General features: G+C 72.2%; 1 protein-coding gene across 1 annotated transcript; it reads right to left on the bottom strand.

Annotated features, from left to right (window-relative positions):
• Positions 1-128: 128 nt before the first annotated feature.
• PLXNB3 (plexin B3) lies at positions 129-23,886 on the bottom strand. The gene is given in 32 exon segments (XM_084612507.1): positions 129-428; positions 624-784; positions 1,474-1,640; positions 2,215-2,302; positions 2,703-2,806; positions 3,401-3,716; positions 4,535-4,601; positions 5,531-5,709; positions 6,430-6,533; positions 6,536-6,646; positions 7,830-7,930; positions 8,707-8,855; positions 9,393-9,554; positions 9,894-10,133; positions 10,254-10,446; positions 10,962-11,138; positions 11,212-11,342; positions 11,493-11,598; positions 11,869-12,017; positions 12,303-12,475; positions 12,686-12,893; positions 13,052-13,180; positions 13,645-13,756; positions 14,036-14,144; positions 14,390-14,546; positions 14,709-14,841; positions 15,064-15,164; positions 16,212-16,337; positions 16,488-16,667; positions 17,220-18,296; positions 19,964-20,032; positions 23,791-23,886. Coding segments are annotated over 30 exon segments (5,466 nt in total). The 5' UTR covers positions 18,288-18,296; positions 19,964-20,032; positions 23,791-23,886; the 3' UTR covers positions 129-163.
• Positions 23,887-24,237: the final 351 nt, after the last annotated feature.

The following is a 24,237-nucleotide window of genomic DNA, read 5'->3' as shown; positions in this document are numbered from 1 at the left end:
AGGAGGCCGGGGTCCCTAGAAGGAGGCAGGGGCTGCCCTGGACACCGGGGTCCCTGGGAGGAGGGGGCTGCCCCGACGCAGGGGCCCTGGGAAGGGAGGGGGGCTGCCCGGACGCCGGGGTCCCGGGGGTGGGGGGGCAGGAGGTGATAGGAGGCCGGGGTCCCTAGGAGGAGGCAGGGGCTGCCCCGGACGCCGGGGTCCCCTGGGAGGAGGCAGGGGCTGCCCGGACGCAGGGGCCCTGGGGAAGGGAGGGGGGCTGCCCGGACGCCGGGGTCCTCACCCGCCCCACGCTGTGCGGCCCGGGGGTGCAGGCGTCGATGAGGGTCTGGCCGATGACGCTCAGGGCGGCGTCCACGTTGTCGGGGACGCGGACGTCGAAGAGCAGCTGGGGGTTCCGCACGATGGTCACCCAGAACCGCAGCAGGAGGCTGGGGGCGGGGCGGGGTGAGACGTGGGGAGCCGGCCCCCCGGCCGGCCCCCCCCAGCCCCCCTCCCCCCGCTCCCCCGGCCCCCCCCAGCCCCCCGCCCCCCACTCCCCCAGCCCCCCGCCCCCCACTCCCCCGGCCCGGCCCCCCCGGCCCCCCAGCCCCCCGCTCCCCCGGCCCCCGCTCCCCCGGCCCCACCTGTTGGTCTTCCAGATGTGCAGGGTCTCGGGCTCGCTGACCCCGTGGCGGGCGGCCAGCTCGTCCAGCAGGTCGAAGAGGAACTTGACGGCCACGGGCGCGGGGCGGCCGGCGCCCAGCACGGCCTGGAGGACGTCCTCCACCAGCGTCTGCAGCGTCCCCTGCGGGCACGGCCGAGGGGCTCAGGGGGGCCGCGGGGGGGTCGGTGGGGGGTCAGAGGGGGGGTCAGAGGGGGGCTCACCTTCATGGACAGCAGGCGGGTGAGGTAGATCTCGGGGATGGCCGCGGGGGGGCCGGTGGGGGGGTCACGGGGGGTCGGTGGGGGGGTCAGAGGGGGGGTCAGAGGGGGGCTCACCTTCATGGACAGCAGGCGGGTGAGGTAGATCTCGGGGGTGGCCGCGGGGGGGCCGCGGGGGGGTCGGTGGGGGGGGGTCACGGGGGGTCGGTGGGGGGGTCAGAGGGGGGGTCAGAGGGGGGCTCACCTTCATGGACAGCAGGCGGGTGAGGTAGATCTCGGGGATGGCCGCGGGGGGGCCGCGGGGGGGTCGGTGGGGGGGGGTCACGGGGGGTCGGTGGGGGGGTCAGAGGGGGGGTCAGAGGGGGGCTCACCTTCATGGACAGCAGGCGGGTGAGGTAGATCTCGGGGATGGCCGCGGGGGGGTCGGTGGGGGGGGTCACGGGGGGTCGGTGGGGGGGTCAGAGGGGGGGTCAGAGGGGGGCTCACCTTCATGGACAGCAGGCGGGTGAGGTAGATCTCGGGGATGGCCGCGGGGGGGCCGCGGGGGGTCGGTGGGGGGGTGTCACGGGGGGTCGGTGGGGGGGTCAGAGGGGGGGTCAGAGGGGGGCTCACCTTCATGGACAGCAGGCGGGTGAGGTAGATCTCGGGGATGGCCGTGGGTCGCTCCCGCAGGCTGCTGCGACGCTTTTGCTGTTTCAGGGCCTCCGGCTCCTCCGTTGGCTTCACCAGGTGCCAGAGCCGCAGCCCCCCGTCCTCGCCCTCCTCCAGCATCGGGGTGTCTGTGGGGGCAGGGTTAGTCTGGATCCCCCTGAGATTTCTCTCCACTTGGGTCAGTCCAAGGCCCCCCAGACCCCCCCCCCAATTCCCTTCCTTGGTTCAGTCCAAGACCCCCCAGATCCAACCCCCTGGCTTCCCTCCTTGGTTCAGTCCAAAGTCCCACCACCCCATATTCCTCCCCCACTTGGTTCAATCTGAAATTCCCTCCACCACCCCCATGTCTCCCTTGGTTCAGTCCAGAGATTACCCTCCACCACCCCCATGTCCCCCTTGGTTCAATCCAGAGATTACCCTCCACCACCCCCATGTCCCCCTTGGTTCAGTCCAGAGATTACCCTCCACCACCCCCATGTCCCCCTTGGTTCAATCCAGAGATTTCCCTCCACCACCCCCATGTCCCCCTTGGTTCAGTCCAGAGATTACCCTCCACCACCCCCATGTCCCCCTTGGTTCAGTCCAGAGATTACCCTCCACCACCCCCATGTCCCTCTTGGTTCAGTCCAGGGTCCTGTCCAGGACTCCAGGTGTGGGTGGCTGGGTGGCCCCATCTCCACAGAGGACGGGGGGGTCACTCACTCTCCCCAGATTGGAAGCTCTGGTGGGGGCTCTGGGGGACGTCGTTCTGGAGCCGCGGGATCAGCCCGACTGTCGCCCCATCCGGAACCTGGGGGAGAAAAGAGCCGGAGGATGGAACCCAGGCGTCCGGGACCCCAGACCCCCCACCCCAAGACCCCACTGCCCACCCAGAGCCGGGGGAGGGAACCCAGGCGTCCGGGACCCCAGACCCCACTGCCTGCCCAGAGCCAGGGGAGGGACCCCAGACCCCTCTCCCCTCCCAGAGCCGGGGAGGGAACCCAGGCGTCCGGAACCCCAGCCCCCTCTCCCCTCCCAGAGCCGGGGAGGGAACCCAGGCGTCCGGGACCCCAGAACCCCCACCCCCAGACCCCTCTCCCCTCTCAGAGCCGGGGAGGGAACCCAGGCGTCCGGGACCCCAGAACCCCCACCCCCAGACCCCTCTCCCCTCTCAGAGCCAGGGAGGGAACCCAGGCATCCGGGACCCTCACCTTGTAGTGCTGGAGGGTGTTGAGTCTCTTCCAGCCGTTGTGGGTGACGGACGTCAGGTCCTGGTCAGACAGTGTCAGGTGACCGGCCACGCCCGAGCGCCACTCTGGGGGGGGGACACGGGGTGAGAGGGGCCCCTCTGCCCCCCGCCCCCTCCCCATGGGCACGTCCCCCCTACCCTGCCCCACACAGCCCTGCCCCGCCCCTCACCCAGCTCCAGGGCGTGTGTCAGGGAGCTGGGAGAGGCCCTGCCCCACACAGCCCTGCCCCGCCCCCTCACCCAGGTCCAGGGCGTGGGCTGGGGGGCTGGGAGAGGCCCTGCCCCACACAGCCCTGCCCCGCCCACTCACCCAGCTCCAGGGCGTGTGTCAGGGAGCTGGGAGAGGCCCTGCCCCACACAGCCCTGCCCCGCCCCCTCACCCAGGTCCAGGGCGTGGGCTGGGGGGCTGGGAGAGGCCCTGCCCCACACAGCCCTGCCCCGCCCCCTCACCCAGCTCCAGGGCGTGTGTCAGGGAGCTGGGAGAGGCCCTGCCCCACACAGCCCTGCCCCGCCCCCTCACCCAGGTCCAGGGCGTGGGCTGGGGGGCTGGGAGAGGCCCTGCCCCACACAGCCCTGCCCCGCCCACTCACCCAGCTCCAGGGCGTGTGTCAGGGAGCTGGGAGAGGCCCTGCCCCACACAGCCCTGCCCCGCCCCCTCACCCAGGTCCAGGGCGTGGGCCGGGGGGCGCTGGGAGAAGGGCACCCCCCTGTAGACCTGCTCCAGGATCTTCTCCTTGACCTGGCTGATGGTGTCGGTGTCGAGCACGCGGGCGGGCACCCGCTGCCCCCCGGCGCCCCCCGGCGCCCCCCGGAGCAGCACGCTCAGCGTCAGGGGCCGGACGGGGACGTCCTCCCGCAGCAGCCGCCCGTCGCTCAGCGTCCGCTTGGCCTGGCCCGTCACCGCATCCACCGGCCCCTTGTCCACCTGCCACTTGATGGCCCGGAACAGCCGGTAGAGGGGCTCGCCCGCCACCTCCTGGGGAGACGCAGAGGGTGGGACCCAGGCGTCCGGGGCTGCAGCCTCCCCCCACTCTGACTCCAGAGAACCCAGGAGTCCTGGCTCCCACCCCCCGCTCTAACCCCCTAACCACACCGCAGAGAACCCAGGAGTCCTGGCTCCCAGTCCCCCCGCTCTGACCCCCTAACTACCCCCAGAGAACCCAGGACTCCTGGCTCCCAGCCCTCCTGCTCTGACCCCCTAAGCACCCCCTCCCAGAGAACCCAGGAGTCCTGGCTCCCAGTCCCCCCGCTCTAACCCCCTAACTACCCCCAGAGAACCCAGGACTCCTGGCTCCCAGCCCTCCTGCTCTGACCCCTAAGCACCCCCTCCCAGAGAACCCAGGAGTCCTGGCTCCCAGCCCCCCCGCTCTAACCCCCTAACTACCCCCAGAGAACCCAGGAGTCCTGGCTCCCAGTCCCCCCGCTCTGACCCCCTAACTACCCCCAGAGAACCCAGGACTCCTGGCTCCCAGCCCTCCTGCTCTGACCCCCTAACTACCCCCAGAGAACCCAGGAGTCCTGGCTCCCAGCCCCCCGCTCTAACCCCCTAACTACCCCCAGAGAACCCAGGAGTCCTGGCTCCCAGTCCCCCCGCTCTGACCCCCTAACTACCCCCAGAGAACCCAGGACTCCTGGCTCCCAGCCCTCCTGCTCTGACCCCCTAAGCACCCCCTCCCAGAGAACCCAGGAGTCCTGGCTCCCAGTCCCCCCGCTCTAACCCCCTAACTACCCCCAGAGAACCAGGACTCCTGGCTCCCAGCCCCCCTGCTCTCACCCCAGTGTCCGGGTGCTCACCCGGAGGTAGGAGTACATGCAGATGGACATCCAGTTAGTCAGCAGCTTTTCCACCATGGTCTCCGTCCTGTGGGGAGCAGGGATTCAGTGGGGTTCGCTGTCAGACCCCCCCCACCCCTGTTCACCCCACGGGCACCTCCCTGCCCCTCCCCCAGTGCCCCCCATCTACCTCCAGCCTGATCCTCCCCCTGGACCCCGGTGGGCAAGTTCCAATGGCAGCTAATCAACCCCCACCCCGTTTCCGTCCCGTGCCAGGAGAAGGGGCTGGGCTGGACCTGGCGTCCCCCCGGGGTTCTCTGGGAGCCCCCCGTCTGAGCAGCAGCTCCGTGGGCGGGTGCCGGTCACACCACGGCTGGTTTTCCCGTCAGCGGGGAATAGCTGCGTTCCCAGGCCGGGCGAGGGGGGGCTCTGCCCGCGGGGTCCGGCGAGTGGGGGGCCCTGCCCGTGGGGTCCGGCGAGCGGGGGGCTCTGCCCGCGGGGGGCTCTGTCTGTGGGGTCCGGCGAGCGGGGGGCTCTGCCCGCGGGGCCTGGCGAGCGGGGGGCTCTGTCCGTGGGGCCCGGTGAGCGGGGGGCTCTGCCCGCGGGGCCCGGCGAGCGGGGGGCTCTGCCCGCGGGGGGCTCTGTCTGTGGGGTCCGGCGAGCGGGGGGCCCTGCCCGTGGGGTCCGGCGAGCGGGGGGCTCTGCCCGCGGGGGGCTCTGTCTGTGGGGTCCGGCGAGCGGGGGGCTCTGCCCGTGGGGTCTGGCGAGCGGGGGGCTCTGTCTGTGGGGTCCGGCGAGCGGGGGGCTCTGTCCGCGGGGTCCGGCGAGCGGGGGGCTCTGTCCGCGGGGCCCGGCGAGCGGGGGGCTCTGTCCGCGGGGCCCGGCGAGCGGGGGGCTCTGTCCGCGGGGTCCGGCGAGCGGGGGGCTCTGTCCGTGGGGCCCGGCGAGCGGGGGGCTCTGTCCGCGGGGCCCGGCGAGCGGGGGGCTCTGTCCGCGGGGCCCGGGCGCGGGGCTGACCTGCGCAGCATGAGCTTGGGGTTGCGGGCCACGTGGCGCTGCACGAGCTCGCCCAGCAGGCTCTGCATGGCGTCGGTGAGATACTCCAGCCGGCCGTGCAGCGCCAGGGCCAGCAGCGAGGCCCCCCGGCACCGGTCCTGCCGCGAGAACGACGCCTGCCCCTCCAGCGTGTGGATCAGCTGCGGGGCCGGGAGAGGGGTCAGCTGCCGCCCCCTCGTGCCGGGCCCCCCGCGCCCCATCGCGCCCCCCGGGCAGCATTCTGCCATCCCCTCACCGGCTGGCCCCCCATAACCCCTGCCCCCCTACTCCCTGTACCCCCATAATCCCTGTCCCCCATAGCCCCTGCAACCATATAGCCCCCACAATCCCTGTCCCCAATAACCCTGTCCCCCTACTCCCTGTACCCCCATAATCCCTGTCCCCCAATAACCCCCAGCCCCCATAACCTGTCCCCCAATAACCCCCAGCCCCCCTACTCCCTGTACCCCCATAATCCATCCCCCATAGCCCCTGCAACCATATAGCCCCCACAATCCCTGTCCCCCAATAACCCTGTCCCCCTACTCCCTGTACCCCCATAATCCCTGTCCCCCAATAACCCCCAGCCCCCATAACCTGTCCCCCAATAACCCCCAGCCCCCATACTCCCTGTATCCCCATAATCCCTGTCCCCATAGCCCCCTGCCCCTGTCCCCACATAGCCCCTGTACCCCATAGCCCCCTGCCCCATGTACCCCATACACCCTGTAATCCAATAATCAACAGCCCTGTAACCCAATAATCCCCACCCCATGTACCCTCATAACCCCCTGGCCTCCACTCTCACCACTGTGGGGAGACCCTGCTGTTGCACATACTGGAGAGCCCCCAAAACCCCTGCCCCCCAGCCCCTCTCTCACCGTCAGCAGGAAGGCCTTGCTGTTGAGCAGGCTGGACAGCTGGGCCAGGCCCTGCTCCACGGTGGCCCTGCGCCCCTCGGGCAGCTCGGCCCCCCGCCACGCCGGTGCCCCCCCTGGCCGGGGAAGAAGATGCGCTGGGTGTAGGTGCCGTAGTCCAGGAAGGGGATCCCCGAGCCCTCCAGCTCCCCGCTCAGGTCCGTCATCTCCGTCATCAGGTCTGGGGGGGGCAAGGAGAGGGGTGTGATGAAGTGGGACTGTTCTTAATGTTTCCTCTGAATAGTGTGGGGGTGCCTCAGTTTCCCCTGGGCAGTTCTTAAGTCTCTAGGGGGTGGGGTAAGGGGGTATGATGGTTGCAGAGCCCTAAAGGGCAGGTGTGTGCAGGGGTCTGGACACAGAGAATGGCCGACACCCTGTTTCCTGGCCACTGGTGGCCTGGGCCCTTCCCCCTGCCAGGTGAGAGCTAAAGGGTTGGAGAACAAAGGGATCCGGTGCCCTCCTGGCCCGGGAAAGGGACAAAGCCCAGAGCAGGGGGGAGCTGGAGGGGGTTTCAGTTTGGGGCTGGCTGGGGACAAGGAGTGAAGGGCAGACGGGGTTGTCTGGCTCATTGCCCCCCAGAATGGACCCAGCTGAGGGGTCCTGTTCTCTGCACCTACAAGCTCTGTGTTAGACCCTGTTCCTGTCGTCTAATAAACCTTCTGTTTCCCCGGCTGGCTGAGAGTCCCGTCTGGCTGCGGAGTTGGGGGGCAGGACCCTCTGGCCCCCCAGGTCCCCGCCTGGGCAGACTCGCTGGGGGAAGCGCCCGGAGGGGCAGGGGAGGCTGGAGGCTCCAGGGTCAGACCCAGGAAGGGGGAAGCCGGGGGAGCTGTGTGTCCTGCAGACAGGCTGCTCCCCGAGAGGAGACTCCCCCAGAGTCCTGCCTGGCTTCGTGGGGAGCAGGTCAGAGCATTGCCCGGGGACCCCGGGACAGGGGGTTACCCCACGGCCCCTGGGGACTACCTCCCCTGCCAGATATCCTTCCACCCCATATCCCCCTCCCAGATATCCCACCACTCCTGCCAACTCCCCTCAGGGACTGTTCCTCCCCCCCGACATCTCTTGGCTCCCCCACTGACCCCCACCAACTTCCCTCAGGGAATATTTCCCCTCCCCGATATCCCTCCGTTCCTGCCAAGCCACCCTCAGGGACTCTTTTCCTGTATCCCTCCACTCCCACCTCCCCACCCCCAACTTCCCTCAGGGACTATTTCCGCTCCTAAATATTCCTGCCCCCCTGCCCAGGGACTATTCCCCCACCTCTCGCTCTGCCCCCTGTTTGTTCCCCCCCAAGATACCCCTCCGCAGATACCCCTCCCCCGCCCCCCAGCCCCAATCCTCAGGGAGATCCCACCGCCCCCCCGTACCGGTGAACTCCTTGCGGCACTGGTCCCCCACGCTGACCTCCAGGTTCTCCAGCTGCACCAGAACCTTCTTGTAATCCCGCAGGGCCTGCTTGCTCTTCCGCCTGCGGGGGCGCTCCGTTAGCCGGCAGCAGCAGCAGGAGGTTGTTACCCCTTGCACCAGCGGAGGGATACCCGAGCGAGGAGAGCGGGGCTGGCCGGGTGGGGGGCAGGCGGAGGGATATCCGAGCGAGGAGGGCGGGGCTGGCCGGGTGGGGGGCGGGCGGAGGGAGATCCGAGCGAGGAGGGAGGGGCTGGCCGGGTGGGGGGCAGGCGGAGGGATATCCGAGCGAGGAGGACGGGGTGGGGCTGGCCGGGTGGGGGGCGGGCGGAGGGATATCCGAGCGAGGAGGGCGGAGCTGGCCGGGTGGGGGGCGGGCGGAGGGAGATCCGAGCGAGGAGGGAGGGGCTGGCCGGGTGGGGGGCAGGCGGAGGGATATCCGAGCGAGGAGGACGGGGTGGGGCTGGCCGGGTGGGGGGCGGGCGGAGGGATATCCGAGCGAGGAGGGCGGAGCTGGCCAGGTGGGGGGCAGGCGGAGGGATATCCGAGCGAGGAGGGAGGGGCTGGCCGGGTGGGGGGCGGGCGGAGGGAGATCCGAGCGAGGAGGCTGGGGGCGAAGGGGGGCTTGGGGTGCAGGCTGGCAGCTCGCGACCCCCCCAAGTAAGAGCCTCGCGACCCCTGAGGGGTCCCGACCCCCACTTTGAGAACCCCTGGTCTGGGAGGGGCTGGCGGGGGCTCTGTGGTGCAGGGCGGAGGTTGGCAGAGGGGGATGGGGAGGGGGCAGGGTGGAAAGAACCCCCCAAAGGCTGATTTTCCTGCCCCCCGGCAGCGGCCCCCCACCTGTACATGAGGATGAGGAGCAGCACGAGGAAGGCCAGCAGCGCTGCCCCCACCCCCAGGCCGACCTGCGCCTCGGGGGGGACGCGGGGGCTCGGCTCCGTGTCATAGCGAACCCGGCCCAGCTCCAGACGCAGGTTCCCCATCTGCACCTGGGGGGCCACACAGGGGGGCGTCAGGGAGCAGAGCCCCCCGCCCCCCCTGCCCCCACTTCCCTTGCAGCCCCTGCCCCCACCCGGGAAAGGGGCCCAGGCCCCCCCAATCTCCCCCTCCCCCCACTTCCCTTGCAGCCCCTGCCCCCACCCGGGAAAGGGGCCCAGGCCCCCCCAATCTCCCCCTCCCCCCACTTCCCTTGCAGCCCCTGCCCCCACCCGGGAAAGGGGCCCAGGCCCCCCCCCAATCTCCCCCTCCCCCCACTTCCCTTGCAGCCCCTGCCCCCACCCGGGAAAGGGGCCCAGGGGCCCCCAATCTCCCCCTCCCCCCACTTCCCTTGCAGCCCCTGCCCCCACCCGGGAAAGGGGCCCAGGCCCCCCCCCAATCTCCCCCTCCCCCCACTTCCCTTGCAGCCCCTGCCCCCACCCGGGAAAGGGGCCCAGGCCCCCCCAATCTCCCCCTCCCCCCACTTCCCTTGCAGCCCCTGCCCCCACCCGGGAAAGGGGCCCAGCCCCCCAGATGTGCCCCGCACTCACGATGAACTCGGGCAGGCCGGCGGAGGCGTTGAGGGGCCGGGGGGGGCGCAGGGGGGGCTCGCAGTACAGGTGGGTGCGGGTCAGGGTCTTCACCGCGCAGAGCCCCTCCCCCAGCCGCACCATCACCTCCTCCTTGGAGATCCCCAGGGTCAGCCCGTCCCCCTGCCGGGACAGACGGACACCGAGCTGGGGGGCCCCCCTCCCCTGCCCCCCACCCCCCGCTAACTCCCCTCCCCCTCCCCCGGCCCCACCCCCCTTCCCTGCGTGTCCCCCCCGCTAACTCCCCTCCCCCGGCCCCCCACCCCCCGCTAACTCCCCTCCCCCTCCCCCTCCCCCGGCCCCACCCCTCCTTCCCTGCATCCCCCCCTCCCCATAGCATCCCCCCTCCTCCCCCCCAGCCTCATCCCTTCCCCCAACCCCCCGCTAACTCCCCTCCGCCAGCCCCACCCCTCCTCCCTGTACACATCCCCACTCCCACCCCGCAGCCCCCCTCCCCCTCACCTCCACGTGCAGCACGTTGCCCGGCTTGAGGCTGTAGGGGGCGCCGGGGGCCCCACGGCCCAGCCAGCGCAGCTGGGGGTCGGGGGCGTAGGCGAAGGGGCGCCCCCCGCTGGCCACCGTGAAGCTGAGCCGCAGCCCGTCCAGCACGAAGAGCAGGTCCCGCAGAGGTGCGCCGGGGGGCACGGCCGGCGTGGGGCAGAGCATCAGCGCCGAGGAGTTGGGGCAGCAGGGCTCCCAGCACTGGGGGGGCACAGGGGAGTAAGAGCCATGGGGGGGCGGCCAGCAGCCCCCTCCCAGGCCTGTCAGAGACACCCCCTGATCCCCCTACAGCCCAGCCCCCACGCCTGCCCCCCGGCTCACCTCCAGCAGGTCCCCCACCATGGAGCAGGGGCGCGGGGGGGTCGGCAGGGCTCGGGGGGGCCCCCAGCACCCCCTCTTCTTCCTCCTGCTCCCCCTGCTGCCATCCGGCCCCCCCGGCACCAGCAGGGCCTTGATGAGCGGCTGCTGCACCACGTCCAGGTGGGTGCCCTCCACACGGATGATCCGACCGCCCCTGTGAACCCAGGAGTCCGGGTGAGTGAGGGGGAGCGGGAAGGGGAGAAGGGCTGGAATCTACTTTTCAGCCAAGGGCACTGCTGGGGGAAGCTCGCAGCGCTGGAGAAGACCCCGGCTGGGGGAACTGCTCGGGGACGCTCGCAGCCCGCCCCCACCTGGCATCTCAGAGAGACCTGGGCTGGGGGCACTGCTGTGGGGAAGCTCACAGCACTAGGGGTGACCCCGCCTAGGGGCACTGATGGGGGAAGCTCGCAGCACTGGGGAAGATCCCGCCTAGGGGCACTGATGGGGGAAGCTCGCAGCACTGGGGAAGACCCCAGCTGGGGGCACTGCTGGGGGAAGCTCGCAGCGCTGGGGAAGACCCCGGCTGGGGGGGCACTGCTGGGGGAAGCTCGCAGCGCTGGGGAAGACCCCGGCTGGGGGAGCACTGCTGGGGGAAGCTCGCAGCCCTGCGGAAGACCCCGGCTGGGGGGGCACTGCTGGGGGAAGCTCGCAGCCCCCCGCGTCTCTTACCCCCGGAAGCTGGTGGCCGGCTCCGCCCTGGTGATGTTGGGGTTCGGGGTGTAGGCGAAGGTACCCCCCTGCAGGCGGCGCTCTGTCTGTCCATACAGCACCCGCACAGACGCCGCCCGCGGCTCCGGGCTGGGGCTGGTCACGCAGACGATGGCCGTGGGCTCCACGGGGGCCACTCTGAGTGGGGGGGAGAGGGGTTAGCCATGGGGGGCAGAGCTTTGGGGGGGAGCCGGGGGGCGGGGGGACTCACATGCTACAGGGCAGGTCTCCCACAAAGGCTGCGATCTGGTCGCCTGTCAGCAGCTCCTCCCCTAGGATGGTCAGCCGGGTGCCCCCTGCCATGGGGCCCATCCGGGGGTGCAGCTCCTGCAGGCTGGGGTCCTGGTGTGGGGAGGAGAAAGGGCACTGCTGGGGGGAAGCTCGCAGCAGCAGCAGCAGAGAGAGGGCTCCTGCCCCCCTCCACGGTCTGTCCACCCCCCACGTCATGAGTCCAGCAGCCCCCGGCACCCCCCAGTCCCAGCCCGCGCTGACCTGGTAGGTGAAGTGGTCGGCGGAGACACCGGGGGGCCGGTCCCCCACGGTGACCTCAACGGGGCCGGAGACGCCCCTCTGCCCTGGAGAGACGCGGCACACGATCCTGTGAGGGGAGAAGGGGCACTGCTGTGGGGAAGCTCGCAGCACTGGGGAAGGCATGGCTGGGGGGAAGCTCGCAGTGGGGGGCGGGCAGTGGGGTGAGGGCACCGCTGGGGAAGCTCACAGTGGGGGGGCGGGCAGTGGGACGAGGGCACTGCTGGGGGAAGCTCGCAGCGGGGGGCAAGCAGTGGAGCGGGGACACTGCTGGGGGAAGCTCGCAGCGGGGGGCAGAGGCACTGCTGGGGGAAGCTCGCAGCAGGGGGCACCCCCTTACCGTGTGGAGACGCGGTAGAGGGGGGGGTCGGGGGCGCAGGGCCGGCCAGCCACCCGCACCGAGCCCACGTCCGCCAGGCGCCGGCCCAGGTTGGAGCCCGTGATGGTGAGGGACACGCCCCCCTCCAGGGGGCTGCTGTGGGGCTGGATCTGGGGGGAGGCAAAGTTACCCCTGGCCCAGCACCCCCCAGCCCAACTTTTGCCCCCCACCAGCACCCCCCGCCCACCTTCCTCCCGCCCAAACTTTACCCCCCACCAGCACCCCCCAGCCCAGCTTCCCCCCCACCTGCACCCCCCAGCCTGGTGTCCCCCCACCCACACCTCCCAGCCCAGCCTCCTCCCCCCTGTGCCCCCAGCCCAGGGTCAGCCCCGGGGCCCCCATCAGACCCACGGTCCCTCCAAGCCAGTATCTCCCCCCCCCCGTCCCAGTCTCACCGCCTGGATGATGGGGGTGGGGCAGAGGGGCTCGGCGGTGCCGGGGGGGCAGAGGTCCCGGTAGCGGCAGCCGGGACCCCCCCCGGCCGGGCACCAGACACAGCCCAGCTCCGGGGGGGCTGCCAGGCAGTGGCTGCAGTCGGCCCGACCCACAGAGCAGTTGTAGAGGGTCACTGGGGGGCAGAAAGGGAGATCAGCGTGTCCCAGCCCCGCCCCCTGACTCCTGCCCCGCCCCCAGGGCACCGCCCCTTCCCCACCCCCTCGGGCACTACCGTGGGGAAGCTCACAACATCCCCCCCAGGGCACTGCCACGGGGAAGCTCGCAGCGCCCCGCGTCCCCCAGGGCACTGCCACGGGGAAGCTCGCAGCGCCTGGTCACTCACCGTGCAGGTCCCCCCGGTTGTCCAGGCGCCCTGTGCCCCCCACGGTGACGTAGAGGGGGGCTGGGAGCTCGGGGGGGGGCAGGGAGTAGCTGTAGACGTGGGGGCGGCACCGGACCCGCTGGGCCCCCCCCTCCTCATCCAGCGACGCCTCCACCGACACGGGCGCCCCCCCCACCTCCACCACGCAGTGTAACGCTGGCAACGGGTCCTGCGGGGGGGGGTGGAGAGTGAGACCAGGCCTGACCCCCCCACCAGCCCAGTGTAACCCTGGCAACGGCGCCTGCTGGGGGGGGAGAGCGAGACCAACCTGCTCCCCAGACTCCGCCTCCCACTCCCCTCCCCCTTCCTCCCTGCCCCCCAACTCACCCCCAGAAGCTGCAGGTTGTGGGCTGCCAGGCTCAGGGGCACGGTCACCCCCACGGGCACCAGGGGGGACCCCTCGACGCCCCCCAGGCTGGGGCAGGCCTCGGGGCCCCAGGGGCCCCCTTCTTGGACCTGAGGACAGAGTGGGTTACACTGGGGGAACAACTGGAGGGAAGCACTGGGGAGGCTGTCCCGGACGCCTGGGTCCCCTTCCCCATTCCCCACCCTCTCCTGAGATGCCATCCCGGATGCCTGGGTCCTCTTCCCCCCGCCCCAGACATGCCATCCCAGACTCCTGGGTCCCCCTCCCCACTCTCCCCGCCCCCCCCCACACCGAGATGCCATCCCTGATGCCTGGGTCCTCTTCCCCCCGCCCCAGACATGCCATCCCAGACTCCTGGGTCCCCCTCCCCACTCTCCCCGCCCCCCTCACCGAGATGCCAACCCGGACGCCTGGATCCGCTTCCCTGCCATCCCTCCCCCACCCGACAGATACCATCCCGGACGCCTGGGTTCCCTCCCCCACCCCAGAGATGCCATCCCGGACGCCTGGGTCCCCTTCCCCGCCGCCCCCACCCCAGAGGCGAGTCCCTCACGTTCTGGTTGTAGATGGTCCCTTCGCCGTGGGGGCAGGACGCACCCGGGACACAGCGGTGACTCCCCGGGCACCAGTGACAGGGCCAGGGGCTGCCCACGCACCCGCCGCACCTGGGGGGCAGGGGGACGAAATGGGGTCAGCGCAGCCCCCTGTGAGCCCGGCCCTGCCCCCCCCATCAGTGCCCCTCACTCCCGACCCGCAGCCCCTGCCAGCCCGGCCCTGCCCCCCCATCGGTGCCCCTCACTCCCGACCCGCAGCCCCCTGTGAGCCCGGCCCTGCCCCCCCCAGCCCTGCCGGTGCCCCTCACTCCCGACCCACAGCCCCTGCCAGCCCGGCCCTGCCCCCCCATTGGTGCCCCTCGCTCCCGACCCACAGCCCGGCCGGCTCACGGGCAGGAGCGCTCCAGGCGCGTCACCGCGCTGCAGTCGTAGAAGACGAAGTCCGTTGCCGCCACCACCACGTCCTCGAACATCAGGGACAGCGCCAGGGTCACGTGATCTGGGGGCGGGGCATCCGGCTTACTGCCCATCCCCTGCCCCTTCGGCCCCGCTCCCGCCCAGACCCCCTGCCAAGGCCAGCTCCCCTCCCCCCACTGGCCTCTCTCCCCCACCCAGAATCCTTTGCTCCTCTCCCAATCCCAGGGCATGCTGGGTGATGGGGGCCAGGTCCAGACCCCTCCTCTCTCTCCCCCCCCAGTGTTCCCAAAGGGCCGCCCCCCGTCCACAGCCCCCCTCCATGCTGACCTTTGCCCTCCTGGCTGGGCGGCACCTGGGGGCTGGGGGGCGAGCGGCAGCGGACCCAGGCGTCCTGCAGCAGGGCGGGGCTGATCTGCTCCCCGAAGGCGCAGTGGTAGCTCTCGCCCTCAGCCAGGGGGGGCAGCCGGGGCACCCACAGCGAGACCTGGGGGGTGTCATGGATCCAATGGGCTGAGTGTCCTGAAACGCCCCTCCTCCTGCCCCGCCCCCAAAGCGCCCGGCCCCGCCCCTCCCTGCCCTCCCTGGCCCCGCCCATCCCAGCCCCTTTGTCCCACCCACCCTGCAGGCTCCTCCCCCCACCGCTCACCTCCGTCTGCTCCTCGCGGCTCTGATTGGCCGGCGTCACCCTCTCGACGCGCAGGCATTGGCTGCTGGCCCCGTAGCTCCACAGCCATTGGTCGGCGGCCTTGACCCGCTCGCACTCCAGCTTGCGGGTGCACCTGCCGAGCAGCCAATCAGGTGAGGGGATGGGACAGCCGGGGGGGGGCAGCCAATTGGCCGGGCGGGTACGTCTGTCACCACTCCCCTCATAGCCCCGCCTCCCCACCCCGCCCACCGGCTTTGGTGTAGGTCCTACATAAACCAGGGCAGCGCGTTCCCCCGGGCGTCTGAACCCCCCCCCGCCCCCGGGTTGGGGCAGGGCCCGCGGCCACGGGACTCACCGGCCCCGCAGGACGCACCAGCCGCAGAAGGGGTCGCGGGCGTGCAGGCAGGCAGCGCAGTCCTGGAAGCCGGGGCACTCGGAGAGCGGGACCCGGGTGACCTGGGGGGACGGAGCGTGAGGGGGGGAGGGAGACCTGGCCCCCCAGAGACGCGGCCCCCTCCGGGGCGGCCTCCCCCGTGCCCCCGGCCCCCCAGAGATGCGGCCCCTTCCAGGGTGGCCTCCCCCCACACCCTCGGCCCCCCAGAGACACAGCCCCTCTGGGGCGGCCTCCCCCGCGCCCCTGCCCCACGGCCTGCCAAGACGCGGCCTCCCCCGCGCCCCCGGCCCCCCAGAGACACGGCCCCCTCCAGGGCAGCCTCCCCCCACGCCCCACCGAGACGCGGCCTCCCCACATGCCCCCGGCCCCACCCCACGCCCCCCCAGAGACACGGCCCCCTCCAGGGCAGCCTCCCCCCACGCCCCACCGAGACGCGGCCTCCCCACATGCCCCCGGCCCCACCCCACGCCCCCGGCCCCCCAGAGACGCAGCCCCTCCAGGGTGGCCTCCCCCCACACCCCCGCCCCACCGAGACGTGGCCTCCCCCCACACCCCCGGCCCCCCAGAGATGCGGCCCCCTCCAGGGTGGCCTCCCCCCACACCCCTGGCCCCCCAGAGAGGCGGCCCCCTCCAGGGCAGCCTCCAACCAAGCCACACCAAGACGCGGCCTCCCCCCACGCCCCCGGCCCCCCAGAGACGCAGCCCCTCCAGGGTGGCCTCCCCACACACCCTCGGCCCCCCAGAGACACAGCCCCTCCAGGGCGGCCTCCCCACACACCCCCGCCCCACCAAGACGTGGCCTCCCCCCACACCCCCGGCCCCCCAGAGATGCGGCCCCCTCCAGGGTGGCCTCCCCCCACACCCCTGGCCCCCCAGAGAGGCGGCCCCCTCCAGGGCAGCCTCCAACCAAGCCACACCGAGACGCGGCCTCCCCCCACACCCCCGGCCCCCCAGAGACGCAGCCCCGCCTCCCCGCACACCCCCGCCCCACCGAGACGTGGCCCCTCCCGCGACCCCGGCCCCGCCCCACGCCCCCAGCCCCGCCGAGACGCGGCCCCCTCTGGGGCGGGGCGGCCTCTGCCCTGGAGCAGGGAGGGCTCAGGGCGCACCTGGGACTCGGTCATGGCGTAGAGGTGGGTCCCGTTGCCGTCCAGGAGGAGGTCGGGGCTGACGGGGGAGCGCTGGCCGAGGTGCACGGTGCTGTATACCTGCCCCACGGAGGAGTTGAGATACACCTGCATGGGGGGAGGGGAGGGTGTTAGGCACGACGGGGGGCGGCCAGCTCTGGGGTGGAGCCACCTCTCCAGTGGCCTCAGCCCGCGCACCCGGCCCTGCCCAGCTGCAGCCAGCTCTGGGGTGGAGCATCCCCGCCCCGCACCACACACCTTGTGCAGCTGCCCCAGCCCGTCTCCGAGGAAGGCGATGGTGTGTCCGGCCTCCACCGTCGCCACCACGGCCGTGAGCATCGGCAGCCCAGTCACCAGGGCGCCGGCTTCCACGGCCACGCGGCCGGCGATGGGGCTGGGGGTGTGCTCGTCTCCGCAGGGGTACACGTCCGGGGACTCCTGGGGCGAGACGCAGGGGTGAGCAACGGGCCCGGTGTGGGGCCGGGGACCCCTCTGGGGTGGGGCGGGGGGCCGGGGACCCCTTGGGAGCAGGGGGCCGGTTGCCCAGGGACCCCTTGGGGGCAGGGCGGGGCAGGGGGCCCGTGATCCAGGGACCCCTCAGGAGCGGGGAGGGCAGTTGCCCGGACCCCCTCGGGGTGGGGCAGGGGGGGGCCGGTTGCCCGGGGACCCCTTGAGGCGGGGGGGGGCCGTGATCCAGGAACCCCCTTGGGGCGGGGGGGACCAGTTGCCCGGGGACCCCCTTGGGGCAGGGGTCCTGTGATCCGTGGACCCCCTCGGGGCAGGGCAGGGCCGGTTGCCCGGGGACCCCCTGGGGGCGGGACAGGGGGCCCATGATCCAGGGACCCCCTCGGGGCAGGGCAGGGGGCCGGTTGCCCGGGGACCCCCTCGGGGCGGGGGGGCTGGTGACCCGGGGACCCCACGGGGGAAGGGGGCCGGTGACCCGGGGACCCCTGGCCTGGTGCCGGGACGCGGGCGCCGCCCCCCACGGACCTTGGGCAGCTGGGCGCAGCGGGACGTCACCCCGTAGGCGATGGCGGCCTCCTCCCGGCCCCCCGGCCCCCGGCCCCCCGCCGTGTAACACGCCCGGCGCGTCCTCTCCACGGCGGCGTCCAGCTGGGCCAGCGGGAAGGCGCACAGGGCCGTCTGCGGGCTGGGGGCGGCCGTGGCCCCCCGCCCCACGGCCGCCAGCACGAAGAGCACGTCCCCCCGGGGGGGCGGGAGCCGGGCCAGCTGCCCGGCCCGGGCCAGGTTGTAGCGGTGCCCACGGGGGCCCCGGCACTCCAGGGGCACCTCGGCGTAGGAGTAAAGCTGCGGGTCGCGGGCACAGAGCCGGGCCAGGAAGGGGCGATAATCCAGCTGGGCCTTGGCGCCCCGGCGGGAGAAGAGCAGGTAGACGTGGCCGCCGGCCGCGTAGGCGCCCGCGAAGCTGCTGTTGTAGTCGGCGAAGTCGCCCACCACCAGCTTGCCCATCCCCTCGCTGGAGAAGGGGCCAGGCCCCGCCAGGGGCCGGACGGTGACGGGCGGGATCCCGCCCGAGAGCGGCCCCGTCAGCCCGCGCCCCACGAAGAGCAGGTCCCGCCCGGCCTGCCGCCCCAGCACGCCCACCGTGGAGACCCGGGGCTCGTTGGCCGCCACGAACTGGCTGTCGCCCGGCTCCTCGGGCCGGTACAGCAGCCGGCCCACGTCGCCCAGCGCCCGCTTCTCGCACAGCCCCTGGGCCAGCTGCCCGCAGACCACCAGCTCCCCGGCCCCCTCGTTGGGCAGCAGCAGCTTGTTGGCGTTGTCCGTGGGGCGGGCTTGGGGGCAGTCCCGGGGGTCCCGGAAGGGGAGGCACTCGGGGCTGTCCAGCTCCGGCCCGGTCCGCGCCCGCCCCGCCAGGCCCAGCTCCGGCGTCAGCTGGTACAGGGCGTTCACGGCCCCCACGTACAGGGCACCCGAGCCGCTGGCCCGCGCCAGGTGATTGAAGGTGGCGTTGGGGGCAGAGAAGGAGGGGTACGGGCGGGAGGGGCAGGGAGGGGCGAGGAGGAGGAGGAGGAAGGGGGCAAGGAGGGGGGGCATGTCTGAAGCCTGAGAGAGAGAGAGAGAAAAGGGGGACAGGGTTAGGGGGACTTGGGAGATGGAGCACGGACAGCCTCCAAGGAGAGAACCCAGGAGTCCTGGCCCCCAGCCCCCTCCCTGCTGTAACCACCAGTCCCCACTCCCCTCCCAGAGCTGGTGAGAGAACCCAGGAGTCCTGGCTCCCAGCCCCTCCCCCCCCCAGCTGCAGGAGGATTTAGGATGGAGATTAATTCTCTGCCGCCCCCCCCCCCAGTTAATCCCACCCCACCCCTCCCGCCCAGCTCACTGAGTTCTCGGCTCAGACTTGGGGGCAGAGACGGGGGAGGGCTCAAGGTCGGGCAGCTGGCATGGAGGGGGGAACCCAGAGCATGGGCTGTGGGGCAGAATGGGGGGCACTGGGAGGGAACCTGGGGCACGTCCAACAGGCAGGGGCCCAAGCGTGCGAGGAGAGGAGGGATTTGCACACTAGCAATGGGACCTGGGGGGCAAAGATGCCCCTTGTGCCCCCCCTTGCCCCTGCCCAGGGTGGGGAAGTCCCCTCCCACCCCCAGGCTCAATGCAGCTCGGACAGGCTGCTCCACCTCCCTCTGTCCCTGGGGGGCGCCAGGGAGTGAAATCCAGCCACTGAGGCCCCCCCTCCCCACCCCCGCACAGACGCGCCAGATGGGGCCGTCTGGAAACCCGGAGGCACAGCTGGTGGGTTGAGGAACCCAGGAGAGAACCCAGGAGTCCGGGCTCCCAGCCCCCGCTGCTCTAACCACCAGCCCCCACTCCCCTCCCAGAGCTGGGGAGAGAACCCAGGAGTCCGGGCTCCGCCCTGACCTGCTGAGCTGGGGGGCAGAGGGGGTTGCGGTGACTGCCAGCCAGGTGGGGCGGGGGCGGGCTGGGAATCAGGTCTCTCCCGCAGGCCCCAACATGTCTCCTCCCCCCCCGCCCCCGCCCCCGGGAGGTGGGGGAAGGGAGAACCAGACAATAGGCAGGGGTGGGGCAGGCAGAGAAGACAAAGGAACCTGAGGGAAAAGCCCTTCCCCACAGAGAGAGAACCCAGGAGTCCTGGTTCCCAGCGCGCCCCCCCCCCCCCGCTCTGATCATCAGATCCCACACCCCTCCCAGAGCCAGAGAGAGAACCCAGGAGTCCTGGCTCCCAGCCCCCCCTGCTCTGATCATCAGATCCCACTCCCCTCCCAGAGCCAGGGAGAGAACCCAGGCGTCCTGGCTCCCAGCCCCCTGCACTAACCACCAGCCCCCACTCCCCTCGCAGAGCCAGGGAGAGAACCCAGGCGTCCTGGCTCCCAGCCCCCCTGCACTAACCACCAGCCCCCACTCCCCTCCCAGAGCCGGGGAGAGAACCCAGGCGTCCTGGCTCCCAGCCCCCCTGCACTAACCACCAGCCCCCACTCCCCTTGCAGAGCCGGGGAGAGAACCCAGGCGTCCGGGCTCCTAGCCCCCCTGCTCTAACCACCAGCCCCCACTCCCCTCCCAGAGCCAGGGAGAGAACCCAGGCGTCCGGGCTCCCAGCCCCCCTGCTCTAACCACCAGCCCCCACTCCCCTCCCAGAGCCAGGGAGAGAACCCAGGCGTCCTGGCTCCCAGCCCCCCTGCACTAACCACCAGCCCCCACTCCCCTCCCAGAGCCAGGGAGAGAACCCAGGCGTCCGGGCTCCCAGCCCCACTCACCAATCGGCTGCGAGGGGGTCTCAGTGCTCACCCCTGGGCTCTGGGCGATCCGCGTCCCCTCTCATTCTCCTGGGGGGAGGCGAGTGGGGGGGTTGGGGGGGATTCGAGGCTCTGTCAATGAACCCCTCTGTTCTCCCCGCACCAGCCCGTGCCCGGCACCCAGCGCCTATCCCCACGGAGAGTCGGCCGTCAGGGCCTGGCACGCGGCCCCCGACCCCCGACACGCAGGGGGAGCAGGTTGCCCCCCAGGCAGGTGGGTCGGGGGGAGCCCTGGTTTATTTGCCAGGGTTATTAATAAACTGCTGGGTGACTAAGGGGGTCTTTGACTCCCCCCAACCCCCCCGGCAGGACAGGGTGCCCCTCACTCCTGACCTGCAGCCCCTGCCAGCCCAGCCCTGCCCCCCAGGAGCTCCCGCCCCGACCCCCGTCCGATGCCCATCGATCCCCTGCTGGCCCGGGGCTGCCGAGCCAACTGGGTCACTGGGCTCAGAGGGGGAGGCAGCCCCCATCCCTGCAGGGCCGGATCGGGGCCGGCTATGGGGGAGGTGTGGGGGGGCTTCTGGGGGGGCATTGCCTGAGCTGGGCCTTGCCTAGCCCGCAGAGATGTGGGGAGCCCAGAGCCCGACACCTGGGCTCCCTGCGGCCCCCTCCTGCTGGAGCTCTCCCCCCCGAGCCTGCCCCCCTACCCTGCGCCCCACAGCACCCCCTGCTGGGACAGGCCGGGCCTTGGCTGGGTTCTGCAGCACCAGGGCCTTGGCCCCTGGCCTGGCCGCCCCCGCAGTGGGTGGGGGGCGCGGTGCCCACTGAATGCCAGGCTTTGTCCTGGCCCTGGGGGGGAGGGGGGCACAGGCTGGGCCTGATAACAGAGCAGCCGGGAACAAAGGGAGTCTCTGGCAGCCTGGGCTTTGGGGGGGGGCATGTCCCCCCCCAGAGTTAACCCCATGGGTGCCAAAAGGCAGCTCCCCTGGCTCCCAGCCCCCCCTGCTCTAACCACCAGCCCCCACACCCCTCCCAGAGCCAGGGAGAGAACCCAGACCCACAGCCCCCCGCTAGCCCAGCCCTGCCCCCCCAGCTCTGTCGGTGCCCCTCACTCCTGACCCGCAGCCCCCTGCTAGCCCAGCCCTGCCCCCCCAGCTCTGTCGGTGCCCCTCACTCCAAGGCTGTTAGGCTGGGGGCAGGGCCAGGGATAATGGGGCTTTCAGGGCTGCTTGGGGAATGGGACGGGGGCCCAGAAAGACTTGGGGGCCACAAAGGGAGACGTCAGCCCCACTCAGAGCGTGACAGGCTGGAGGACATGAGGGGCCCGGAGCCAGCAGAGGGGAGGGGAGACCTCGCACCCCTCCCTGGGCTCCATGATCACATCAGTGCCCCTCACTCCCGACCTGCAGCCCCCCGCCAGCCCAGCCCAGCCCTGCCCCCCCCAGCCCTGCCGGTGCCCCTCACTCCCAACCCGCAACCCCTGCCAGCCCAGCCCTGCCCCCCCCAGCCCTGCCGGTGCCCCTCACTCCCAACCCGCAGCCCCTGCTAGCCCAGCCCTGCCCCCCAGCTCTGCCGGTGCCCCTCACTCCCGACCCGCAGCCCCTGCCAGCCCAGCCCTGCCCCCCCCAGCCCTGCCAGTGCCCCTCACTCCCAACCCGCAGCCCCTGCTAGCCCAGCCCTGGGCCCCCCAGCTCTGTCGGTGCCCCTCACTCCAAGGCTGTTAGGCTGGGGGCAGGGCCAGGGATAATGGGGCTTTCAGGGCTGCTTGGGGAATGGGACGGGGGCCCAGAAAGACTTGGGGGCCACAAAGGGAGACGTCAGCCCCACTCAGAGCGTGACAGGCTGGAGGACATGAGGGGCCCGGAGCCAGCAGAGGGGAGGGGAGACCTCGCACCCCTCCCTGGGCTCCATGATCACATCAGTGCCCCTCACTCCCGACCTGCAGCCCCCCGCCAGCCCAGCCCAGCCCTGCCGCCCCCAGCCCTGCCGGTGCCCCTCACTCCCAACCCGCAACCCCTGCCAGCCCAGCCCTGCCCCCCCCAGCCCTGCCGGTGCCCCTCACTCCCAACCCGCAGCCCCTGCTAGCCCAGCCCTGCCCCCCAGCTCTGCCGGTGCCCCTCACTCCCGACCCGCAGCCCCTGCCAGCCCAGCCCTGCCCCCCCCAGCCCTGCCAGTGCCCCTCACTCCCAACCCGCAGCCCCTGCCAGCCCAGCCCTGCCCCCCCCAGCCCTGCCGGTGCCCCTCACTCCCAACCCGCAGCCCCTGCCAGCCCAGCCCTGCCCCCCCCAGCCCTGCCGGTGCCCCTCACTCCCAACCCGCAGCCCCTGCTAGCCCAGCCCTGCCCCCCCCAGCCCTGCCGGTGCCCCTCACTCCCAACCCGCAGCCCCTGCCAGCCCAGCCCTGCCCCCCCCAGCCCTGCCAGTGCCCCTCACTCCCGACCCGCAGCCCCAGCTCCCCGCACACACCTGTGTGCACTGGTTCAGCTGGTAGCCGTGTGGCAGTTTCCCGCGTGCCCTGTTGTGCCAGCCTGGCCCTGGTGGCCCAGTGGGGGGGGGGGGGGAGGCCAGAGCAGGTGGGGGCGGGGCGGGGCGGGTTCATTTAATCCTCAGGCAGCCAGAGCAGCTGAGATTGGAGCAGAGAGAAATTAACCGGGGGGGGGGGATGCGAAATGGGGGAACCAGGCTGGCACCCGGACAAGGCAGAAGAGGGGGCTGCGGGTCGGGAGTGGGGGGCACCGGCAGGGCTGGGGGGTCAGGGCCGGGCTAGCAGGGGCTGCGGGTCGGGAGTGAGGGGCACCGGCAGGGCTGGGGGGGCAGGGCCGGGCGGGCGGGGGGCTGCGGGTCGGGAGTGAGGGGCACCGGCAGAGCTGGGGGGGGCTGCGGGTCCTATTCCCCCCCTTCCCGTCTGCTGCCCCTCACTCCCGACCCGCAGCCCCTGCGTGGGGGGGACCCGGGGGGGCTAATCGCTGTTTTTTGGCTCCGCCGGGGCAGCTTTAAAGGATTTGCAGCCGGGGACCCCGAGGCCCATGAGGGGCCCTGGACACTGACCCCCCCCGCCCGGCCACGGGAATCCGGCATTAACCCGGGACGAGCTGGCTCCGGGCGGCGGGAATGGGGGGCAGGGGCCGGTCCCCTTTGGGGGGCGCCGACTGGGGTCACAGGAGCTCAGGGGCGGGGCCGGTGCTGCAGGGGGGCTCCCAGGGTGGCCCCTGGGGCTACCGGGTTTGGGGCGGAACCGGGCGCTGGCAGAGGGGGCGTGGGAAAGACGCTGAGGGGCGCTGGCTGGGGAGAGACACCCAAGGGGGGGGGAGATTCATGGGGGGGCTCCCCAGGGTGGGGGCGTGGCAAGGAGCCAGGCTGCCTGCGGAGGGGTTGCTGTAGATTTAGGGGGGCAGTGAGGGGGGGTTTCTCCATTCCGGGGGACACATGCTGCAGGATCTTCAGGGAATTGGGGTTCACTGGCTCCGGGGGGTTGGGGGGCCGAGGGGTGGGGATCCGTTTGAGGGAGATCTCAGCGGGGTGAGGATCGGGTGGGGGGGTCTCAGGGGGGTGAGGAGCCGGGGGTGCAGCCAGAGTTTGGGGGTGACGTTCCATACTGAAGGGGAAGATATTTAGGGTCTCCCTAAGAAATTCTCAGGCACCCCAATGGGGGGTAAGGGAAGCAACTGCCCCCCAAACTCCCCGTCACCCCCGCCCCGGATTAAAGGGGGCGGATTCGCATCCTAAGAAGCGAGCATCCCCCAGCCAGTGGGACTGGGGGAAACTGAGGCGGGGCGGGACCGGGGGGCGTGTTAAGGAGATGGCTTGGGGGGCCCCACTCCCCCCCCGGGGGGCCCCACTCCCCCCTACCCGGCTGCGGCGCCGCCGGTCCCGGCTCCGAGCAGGTCTGAACTCATGGACTGCACCAGGCTTCCCCCACACTGCACCGCGACCAGCCAGCCCCACACCCCGCCCCACACCCCGCCCCAGCGGGACCGACGTGCCAGGCCACGGGCGCCCCCTGCTGGCCATGCCTCGGAACTCACGGCCTCGTCCCAGGACGCCTGGGTTCCCACCCCAAGCGTTCACCGCCCCGCCCCCCCCAGCCCGGACTGCCGGGGAGATCAGCCCCCCCACGTACCCCCCACGGCCCAGACTGCTAGGGGAGCGCACCCCCCACAACCCCCCCACATACCCCCAGACCCCCCAGGGCCCAGACTGCCAGGGGAGAGCACCCCCTGCCCTGCTCCCCACCCCATAGTGCCCCCTCCGAGCCCCCCCACATCCCCCCCAGCCCAATGAGTCACACCAGACACG

Source organism: Lepidochelys olivacea (genome assembly GCF_965140295.1).
Source record: "Lepidochelys olivacea isolate rLepOli2 genome assembly, chromosome: 23".
NCBI lineage: Eukaryota > Metazoa > Chordata > Testudines > Cheloniidae > Lepidochelys > Lepidochelys olivacea.
This window is presented reverse-complemented; position numbering and strand designations above follow the sequence as displayed.